The sequence below is a fragment of the Sminthopsis crassicaudata genome, chromosome 4, assembly GCF_048593235.1.
Source record: "Sminthopsis crassicaudata isolate SCR6 chromosome 4, ASM4859323v1, whole genome shotgun sequence".
NCBI lineage: Eukaryota > Metazoa > Chordata > Mammalia > Dasyuromorphia > Dasyuridae > Sminthopsis > Sminthopsis crassicaudata.
Window position 1 is genome coordinate 102,196,298 of NC_133620.1, and position 10,318 is coordinate 102,206,615.

Sequence of the window (10,318 nt, forward strand, 5' to 3'; positions counted from 1 at the left end):
CTGGGTTTGTGGTCAAAAATATACTCGGCAAAATTCAATATAATCTTGTACAACAATAACAACAAAAGATGTATATACAATGAATTGCCAGACTTGTAAAATTTTGTGACAAAAAAGATCTGGACTTAATAGGAAATTTGACATACAAAATCTAAGAGAATTATAAAGTAAACAAAAAGACTAATTACAAGGCACTCAATGAGGACAAAAAAATCCATGAAAATGTAAACTGTATATTTAAGGTTATCATTAGTAATTGGGTAGTATGAAACAAAGATTGGAATAGAGCTTAGTGTGATAAAATTCTGAAAAGCAAAAATAAAGGGAAAGGTAAAAAGAGTTATTATCTTGAACAAATGAAATTTGAGAAGTAACTCAGAGGAATGAAATGGGGGAGGAGGACTAGTAGTTCTGGAATCCTACTCTTATCAGCAATGGAACAATATATATATACCAGAAGGAAATAAATAAGTCTTCTAAATTCAGAAAGAAATAAAAGGTTAAGGGAAAAGGGAGGTGGATATGATAAGGGAGATCCTCCTTCAGTTCAGTTCTCCTGTCAGATCTACTCTACCCTCCTATAAATGCCCAAAGCCAGCACCATATATGTGCTGGTTCCTTCTCACCCAGCCCGGTGTCTCCCAGCAGCAAAGATGGCCCTGGCGTCCCTTATCAGCAGAGGTTCCCTCACTCTTCCCCCCTCAGATTCCCAACTTCCCACACTGTCTGGGAGATGACAATTCTTGTGGCTGAGGGGAGACTCTCTCCAGTTAGACTACTCACATCAGATCTAGGTAAAAGAGAGTACAACGTATGTATTTAGGAGGAAATAAAAGTCTTCTGAATTTATAAAGAAGTAAAAGTGTGAGGGAATGGGAAAAGGGGAAGAGTATACAAGAGTATGTAGATTAATGGGCATGGGATAAAGAGGGATAGGGTGGGGGGGATAAGGAAGGGATCCTTGGAAGAGGGGATAGGTTAAGTAATAGGAGGGCAGGGTAGCAGGTAAAAATAAAGTATAGGAGTTAAGAAGAGGAAATAACAAATATACTCAAACATAAAATAAAGATCATGACTAGAATTTATCTTGCAAAAATCAGGGGCAATAATCATAATCTCACACAAGATTAAAGCTAAAATAGATTTACTCAAAAGAGAAAAATAGGGGCACTATACTATATGTCAACCATATTAATCAATATTATTTAGACTATTTTAAATAACTAAATAGGTAAGGTTCAAATATTGCTATAGAGTAGGAAATGAATTGTGGACTTAGAAAAACATGAAAAGACTTGGACTTATGAAGGAAGATGTTAGCCCACCGTCAAAGAAACAAGACAGGCAAGCATAGTATTATTTTACATAGATGCATATGAGTATTTGTGTGTAATTGTAGATATATGTGTTACATGTATGTATATATGTATGTAATGCATATACATCTGTGCTTAATTAGCCTTTGTGGGGAGGGGAAAAGGATAAAATAAAAAGTGTAGGGCAGAGAACAAAAGAAAATCTACAAGGAAATAAAGAAAAGATGGACAGCTCTAAACACAATGTGTATTTTTTTTATTATATAGGCTTTCTTGAAAAGGAAATTTATTGCTTTATATTTTGAATTTTCTCCTATTTTCAACTGTGCCTATGGCAATATTTGCTTTTCTTTTACCTATTTTATTAAAGTTTAAAATAAATAAAAATTTTAAATTTAGTTAAACTTTTAAAAAGAAGTATCAGATGAGAGGATGGAGTTAAGAGAACTCATGGAAGGTTTGAGGAAAGAATAGAAAGTTTGGAACAGTAACTGATGAATGGGATGTTAAAAAATATGCATTATAGTTATCTACATTGATGGCTTATTCTTCCTTACTACAGGCAAGATTTGGGAATTAGGATCCAAGATTTAGAATTAGAAGGGATTTTAAAGGCTCTCAAGTTCAATGCCATATCATTTTAAAGATGGGTAAATTAGGCAAAAAGTCATTAAATGACTTCCCTAGAGTCATGCAGTTAATAAATATCAGAAATAAACTGTAATCCCCCTGAGAGCAGGAACCAGTTTTAGCTAACTCTGCATCTCCCATTTCCTTCCCATTGAGCACAAGGATCTGCACGGAATTGGTGCCTTATAACATGACTGTTGAATGAATTTCTCTCTTTCCCCTGATTGCCACTCATCCCCATCCCACAGGACTCCCTTGCTTCAGTGTGGGTTTATTGCAGAAAGTATGACCTTCATGATGGTGCCCCTGGGGAAAACTGGGCCCCATCAGACTCCAGTGACCTCCCTCCCTAATTGTTCCCCACAGGGGTGTGGGCTGCATCCTCTACGAGATGGCTACTGGGAGGCCCATCTTCCCTGGCTCCACTGTCAAGGAAGAATTGCATCTTATCTTCCGCCTGCTTGGTGAGTGCCCTGCCTGTTACCTGCCTCTCACCACCAGCAGAGAGGTCTTTATAGGATCTCATCTCAAATACGGGCAGGATTTCTGTGGGTCCCATAGAGCTATCTATGTTCTTCTTTGCTTGGCCCCTCCCTTTCCCAATGATTTTCAATTCTGCCACCCCCTACCATGTCATTTCTTTAGGGACTCCCACGGAGGACACCTGGCCAGGAGTGACATCTCTGCCAGAATTCCGAGCCTACAATTTTCCCCGGTACAAACCCCAGCCGCTCATCAACCACGCTCCCAGGTACCCACACAAGCCAGTCCCTACCCTTCCTTCTGTGAAATAATTAACCAACAGAGAGATAGATCACACATTTATTAAATGCTTATTATGTGTCAAAGACTGGGATAAGAAATACAAGAAAGCAATACAATCCTGCCCTCAAAAGATCTTAGATTCTAATGCAAGAAGATAGCACCATTTCCATGAAGAAGATAGAAACAGAGTCCAGTTAAACTATTGTCCTATAGCTGGAAATCAGATGCAAGTATCTTTGTCGTCCCCCATCATATATAACCTTTGTCAAACAAGGTCTTTGTCAAAGTACAAAACCAGTTGGTCAATGAATAAGCGTTATAGAGGCAGATATGTGTTTACTATAAAAAGGAATTTAACAGAAGTCAGCTATCTACAAATTGAGGTGGTCTTTGGAAGCCTTTAAAGTGGATGACCATTATATTGTAGAAAAGATTCATTCCTCAAGTGGGGATTGAACTCAGTGACTTCTTAGGTCCCTTCCAACTCTTAGTTGCAGTCCTGGCACCGAAATGGATGTGGGTATGTTTCGGACCTTGGGTCCTGAATCCTATGCTATGAGGCTTAAATGGTGGGTGAACAGGACCTCTGTCAGCTCATTCTTCCCCATCTCACCATCTGGACATTGTCATGTTACAGGTTGGACACAGATGGCATTGATCTACTTACCAGTCTCCTCCTGGTGAGTGGCTTCCCAACTTTGGGGTCCAAGAGTAGCAGGCAAGCCAAAGCTGAAACTTCAAAGAGTTGGATGGGCCCTGAACACTGCCTCCTCTGGGTCTCATCCTCCCTGTCCCTTGGACCACCAGGATTCATCCAGGAGAAAGTGTGGGATAGTAGAAAGTCTAAATTTGGAGTCGAGAAACCTGACTCCACTGCTTGATATTAGAGACAAATCTCTTTCCCCTCCCAGCCTCGCTTCTTTTTTTTTATATCTCTTATTTTAAATTAATTTTATAATTATATTTTTGACAGTACATATGCATGAGTAATTTTTTTATAACATTATCCCTTGTATTCATTTTTCCAGATTTTCCCCTCCCTCCCTATACTCCCTCCCCTAGATGACAGGCAATCCCATACATTTTATAGGTGTTACAATATAACCTAGATACAATATATGTGTGTAAATCCAATTTTCTTGTTGCACATTAAGTATTGGATTCCGAAGGTATAAGTAACCTGGTTAGATAGACAGTAGTGCTAACAATTTATATTCACTTCCCAGTGTTCCTTCTCTGGGTGTAGTTGTTTCTTTATGTTGAAGATGACCACTTCCATCAGAATACATCCTCATACAGTATTGTTGTTGAAGTGTATAGTGATCTTCTGGTTCTGCTCATTTCACTCAGCATCAGTTCATGCAAATCTCTCCAAGCCTTTCTGAATTCATCCTCCAGCCTCGCTTCTTTACATTTAAATGAGGGTATTGAACTCGGTGGTCTCTAAGATCCTCAAGCTTTGAATCCTGTGGTCCATGGCCTAGAAAACATTTAATCCCATCTGCCCCCTTTCTCTGGGCATTTGAGACCTTTGCCCCTTTGTCCCTGCTACTTCCTAATCACACTCTTTCCAGCATTCCTGGTCTTCTTACTTCTTTGACCCTTTGCTTTTCAGTATGAAGCCAAGAATCGAATATCGGCAGAGGAAGCCCTGAGACACCCTTACTTTGGTCCCTTGGGGGAGCGTGTGCACCAACTCCCTGACAGTAAGTGGGTCTAAAGAAGTTGGCATGGCAGACTGGACAGGCATTGGACTTGTAGTCACTGTCTCAGACACTTACAAAATGTGTGACCCTGAGCATTTCTTTCAACTTCCCTGTGTCTCAGTTTCCTCATCTATTAAAAAATGAGGTCTTCTAGCTCAAAATACATGATCCCATAAGGGCCTACAGGGCTCTGTATCAGGAGTCAGGATGTTTTTGTGGAAAGATCTATGGACTGGAAGCCAAAAGTGTATTCATTCAGTCTCGAGCTATGGAACCTCCAGCAAGTCATTTTCCTTCTTGAGACCTCAGTTTCTTTCATTGTAAAATGTAAGGACTGGACTAAGATCGTCTGTAAGGTCACTTCCAGCTCTAATATCCTTTCTCTTGAAAAAGAGAAGCTTATCTTATTTTTAATGATCTGTCAACAAGTGTTTATTAAATACCTACTAAGTGCCAGACTTTGTCCTAAGCACTGATATCGATATCTTTTGTTTTTTACATTGCATTCACTTGCAGAATCTCCTCCCCAGAAATCCATCCTTTGTAAACAAAGATTTAAAAAAAAATGTAAATCAATAGGCCTAATCAGCACACTTCAATATATACAAAATTCTATACCTGTAGATCATCATCTTATAAGGAAAGAAGGAAAGTGCTTCCCCCCCCCCAATCTTTCTCCAGAGTCCTTCATAACTACATATTCTTCAGTTTCTTTCAATTTGTTTTTTATGAGATTAGCTGAGATTTCTCTATTTTGGGAGGGGCTAGGAACTTGACAGTAGGTAGGATAGGAAAAGAAGGAGAGAAAGGGGAGGGGAGGTGAAGTTTGGGGAAATCTGACCTGGGTTTTCATAGGGAATCCCTCTTGTTGCACCAGGGCCCTTGATCTAGTCTCCAGTTCTCAGATTCTGGATGTGTGTGTGTTTGTGTGTTTGTATACACGTGTTAACAACACACTTTTCCCTGCCAGTGAAGAATATGGCCCCTGTACATTTAAATTGACCTTAAGGGGGAGTCTGTAGACTGACTCAACATGCAGAGTTTCCTTTTAACAAGGGCAGACTTTTTTTTTTTTAATTAAATTCTTTGTGGATTTTAAGTCACTTAAGATAATGGGGCACGTGCAGCAGGCAATTTTAGTTTGTTTTGCAAATATGACATGTGCCATCCTACATGTGCCGGATGAGAAAAATGTAATTAAGCAAAGCTGGAAGGTTTCTTTTAGCTGGAATGGAAAGACATCCAATATTCTGAAAGGCATCCTGAGAGAAGCCCTGACCAATAGAATGGCCAAAGGGATTGGCTGGGGGATGGAGGGCCAGTTAACTAAGGGACTTGCCCAGGATCCCACTAAGTGTTAGAGGTCACACTTGAACCAGGGTCTTTTGGTGTCTGAGGCTAGCTATCTAGTCTCTAAACTCTAGTCCCTCACTATACTTTCCTTGACCTTTTTTTATATATGTAAATATATAAAATATATTTATATATATATAAATATATATGATTTTTATATATGTAATTCATTATTAATTTAGCTTTAAACAGTAATAAAAACAATTTTATTTACATGTGAAACTATTTGAAGTATTAGAAAATGGCCATAATCACACAAATCATTAACATCTCAGGCTTTTTCTCCTATTTTATCTCTTTCCATTGTCTCTTTCCTTTCCCTTAGAGTTTCTCTCTTTTTCTTTTCCGTAGCTGGTCTATATGCTCACCAGTTGGTTTTGTGTTCTTTATTTACTATTTTTTTCTACATAAATTTTTCCGTATTTCTTTTTTTTTGGGGGGGGGTATGGGAATTAAGGTTAAGTGACTTGCCTAGGGTCACACAGCTTGGGAGTGTCTGAGGCCAGATTTGAACCCAGGTCCTCCTGACATGACTGGTGCTCTCTCCATTTTGCTAGCTTCCCTATCATATTTATTTGTACTTTTCCAAGCACTCATTCTTTGTAGCTTTTGAGTTCAGCCCACAGTTTCCAAGAGAACTCATATATAGTCCACATTTGCATGTCCCTTTCTCTCTCCCCATCCATACTAAGACCTAGGACCGGTCTTGGATTTGGGCCGGGCCATTTCCAACCTTGTGAAACAGAACACTTGTGCCCTGCTCCTCTGTGCCTTGTCTCCTTGGCACCTTTTCCCCAGCCCATGGAAGTTGACCACCCTGGTTAATGGAGATTCTCTACAGCTGAATGCCCCTATTTCCAGCAGGCAAGCTAGGAGAGGAGACATGAGGGGATAAGTTGGAGACACTTCCATCAATGGCACCATTCCCCTCCCTCAACTCCACTGTCCTCATTTGCAGAAGGACTAAGTCAGACCAGATCTCTATAAACACTTCCAGTCCTTGACCTGTGAGCCAACGAACTAAATACATGCCATAAGCTCCTTGAAAGGCAGGAGTCTCCCACCTTGGTGCCTACTGCAGCAGCCAGCACATAGTGGGTGCTTAATAACCACTTGTTGAAGAAGTTAAGTGAATGATAAGGATAGAACTTATGGGTATAGGAAGGGCTAGAGGTAGAAACAGACTTAGGTGCCCACTGGAAGCACCTCTGGGGATGTTTTCTGGTCTATCCAGTTTTGTGAGACTGACCACCTAGATTGTCCCCTGGCCAAGTGACTTAACTTCTGGTTGCTTCAGTTTCTCATTGGCAAAATGGGGATTATAAGGGCATCTCCCTCCTAGGGTTACTGTGACATTCAAATCAGTTTCTCAATGCAGTGGCTGACATACAGTAGGTGCTATATAAATGTTAATGATCTTCCTTTCCCTCTCCTTTTGTTCCTCCCATCCCTCTTCTGTCTCTTGTTACCCCCAGCTGCCTCCATCTTCTCTCTGAAGGAAATTCAGCTCCAGAAAGATCCAGGTTACCGGGGACTATCCTTTCAGCAGTCAGGTAACATCCCTTATTTTCCATGCCCTCCTCCCCCAGATCTGTTGCTCAGTTGTGATCCATGAGCTGTTTCAGTCAATACCTAGTCCTCTGTCTAGGAGGAAGAGTGGCTCTTATGTAAGCTCCCCATGCTTCTCATGGAGATTTGCAGAGTCTCCTAAACAGCAGCTTGTCTGAGGGAGTAGGTTAGTGTGCCTCATCTCATTTCCCAACTCCTTCCTCTATCCAGGTGCTTGATCTTTCCTCAGTTTCTCCATGAACCCTAAATCGAGCTTTCCTCTCCCAACAGAGTGAATCCCACCCATTAGGGCTCCCAATTAATCCTGCCTAATGAATATGCAGAGACACCCCTCTCTCAATAAATACACTAGAACTACTCTAGATTGCTGGGTTGGGAAATCCTCCTTGGTACCCTAAGCCCTATTTTTCCTGAGTTCTCTTGGGTAGTTCCTGGAGCACATTCCTTCATTAACTTCATTGCTTCCCTAACAAAAATTGCTTCTGATTTCCATATCCTTTATCCCATTTTGAGAAGTTTTTTTTTTTTTTTTTATTTTCCTGAATCCAGGTTCCTTACTGATTTCACTCTCTTGTTTTTCTCCCCTCTTCTGTCTTTCAGGTCGAGGAAAGAATCGAAGACAGAGTATCTTCTGAGCTAGATGACCCCATCCCCACACCACAGACCACAAAAGTGATGAGACGTACCCAGCATAACTGTCTACGGCTGGGATTAGGGGCCCAGAGTTGCCTATAGAGAATTGGAGGGGGGTCCCAGCTGGATGGGAGGGAAGTCCATTAGCACTGTTGGCTGCTGGTGTGTCCCATCCCCTTCCTTTCAAAAGCCCTCTTGTGGGGTTCTGAGCCCCTGGATCCATCCCCTAGCTCCTTCTCCCCAGGGCGTGAGCACTGTGGTTTGGAAGGATATTTCACAGGGGGGTTACCCCAGCTCCAGCCTGGCAGGCCAAGCTAGGAAACGAGGCAAGAAAGGAAAAGCCAGGATTCTTCCATCTGTGCTCAGCTGGGAGAAGATGGAATATCCCAAATGGAGCAATGGCTGGCCCCTATTCCTCACCTCTCCTGGATCGGAAGCTCCTCTGCACAAGGCCTCTCTGACCAGGCAGATTTTGGCTGATACCCCTGACATAAGCAGGGCCAATTGTAGGCATGTCCCTGCTGGCTCATTGGTACCTTCAAGGCTAAAATAGCTTCCCTCAATCCCTAACACCCCAGTTTCTTTTATCCCCCTACATTAGAAAAAGGAATGTTCTCACCTCCCCAGGACCCGAAAATCCTGGGCACTTTTCTCTGTGCCAAAGGTCCTTATTCCCTAACCCTCATCGGCTTCCCTCTCCAGTCTTGGGGAAGCTAGCAGCCTCAGCCATGATTGGAGAGGGTTAGTGCTTGGACTCCCCCAAATCCCTCCTTCCCCCTACCCCATTCCCCACCACTGGGCCCTGTTAACTTCTCCCCTTCTGGCAGCCCTATCATTCTGACAGGGTATAGTGCCCAGCTGTCTCCACTGAATAGTATCTCCTTCTAATACCAAATATAGCAAGAGGCTGCCCCAGTAAGTAACCTGTTTCCATTGAGTTTGAATGGAACTTCCTTAAATTGACGGGTAGCAGAGAGCTCATTGTTTCCAGGAAATCTCCTTCCAGTGGCCCTGCCTCTGGGGACCATCCCTAATATTCCTTTCTTAACAGCATCAGAATTTGAGCATCTGATCCTAGCTGCTTCTTACTCCATGTCTGCCAAAGGGGTGAGAGCAGAAACTAGGTTAATCCTGATCTCTGTGTTCTCTGGAGTCCCCCTGGGCCACCATGCCTCTTCAGTATCTGGTCTTGCTCCACTTGCCTCTGGGTCCTGGGCTGTCACTGAGCCCCTGGCCATCTTCTGTGTATAAGGCTGCCCCAGAGGATGGTCAAGGGCAGGAACAGTCACAGTAATGAGAAGGATAAGGATTTTCCTGACTAGGACTGGCCTCTATGAAGGGTCCTGCCTCTTCCTTCCAACATTCCCCCTGCCACTAAAGCTAATTATTTACCCTCAAGGGCAATCTAAATTTGGAATACTTTTTTTAGAACGGGTAAATGGATCTGGTAAATGGACATATGCACTATCTTTCTCGCAGCACTCCATTTCCCCAGTCCAAGTCTTTCATTCTCTGCATCCTTAATTCCAAGGAAATACTTTTATGTCATCCCACCTCTGTGCCATGTGAGAACCATCCTCCATATCCCTGAATCCCCATCACCAACCCCCTGCTCCACCAAAGTACCAACCCCTTTGAGCCATGTTTCTCCTGCCTTGCTTCTCCCCAGAGAGAGGACCTAGGGACTACCCCTTCTCCCCTCTCTCCCTAAACTGTACTGTGAAGTCCGTCTCCTGTCCTGTGACTCAGTGCAAAGACAGATAATCTATTTAACTCATATTGTACAAAAAAGAAGCAAATGATCCCTTGAAGACAAGGTGATTTTTTTTTAAGCAGGCTGATTCCAAAGAAAGGGGAAAGATGTGTGAATGTGTGAAGAGTGTGGGTGGGTGTCAGGGTCTATGCAGGTCTTTTTTTAATGAAGAGAGAATTTGATTTTTGTATATCTCGAGGCCTTTTCTACGAGGAGGGTTCCCTGACACCTTGACCTGATGTTTTGTGAATGCAACCAGGCAAAGGGCCAGAAATAAATCATCATGTCTGAAGTGGGTGTGATTACTTGGGAAATGAAAGCAAGAACCAACAGCTTCTGGGTCACTGCTCATTGTATCAAGGCCATTTATTCATTCAGTAGCAATTATATATAAGGATTGGGTTAGGAAAGACCCTGGACATAGAGTGAACTTGCTATCTAATGGAAAAACTGGCAGCACAAAAAGCTTATTATACTAGGGAGGGTGGGCCATAGAAGATCCAAGAGGTCATCTAAGCCTTTTACAACTTTGTTTTACAGCTTGAAAAAAATGAGACCCTGAGAAGGTGAAATGATTTGCTAAGATCACATAA

The 10,318-nt window shown here is 42.1% G+C and overlaps 1 protein-coding gene across 3 annotated transcripts in view; it reads left to right on the forward strand.

Annotated features, from left to right (window-relative positions):
- The window catches only part of CDK18 (cyclin dependent kinase 18), a 52,245-nt gene extending 42,228 nt beyond the window's left edge, over positions 1-10,017 (forward strand). For 2 of the 3 annotated variants that reach the window (XM_074308957.1, XM_074308958.1), the window contains exons 11-16: positions 2,313-2,410; positions 2,592-2,697; positions 3,349-3,391; positions 4,327-4,417; positions 7,246-7,323; positions 7,940-10,017. In XM_074308957.1, coding sequence (XP_074165058.1) covers positions 2,313-2,410; positions 2,592-2,697; positions 3,349-3,391; positions 4,327-4,417; positions 7,246-7,323; positions 7,940-7,974 — 451 coding nt within the window. In that variant the 3' untranslated portion in view covers positions 7,975-10,017. Of the gene's footprint in view, positions 1-2,312; positions 2,411-2,591; positions 2,698-3,348; positions 3,392-4,326; positions 4,418-7,245; positions 7,326-7,939 lie in introns of those variants that run through there. The other variant, XR_012489074.1, reaches the window with a different exon arrangement.
- Positions 10,018-10,318: the final 301 nt, after the last annotated feature.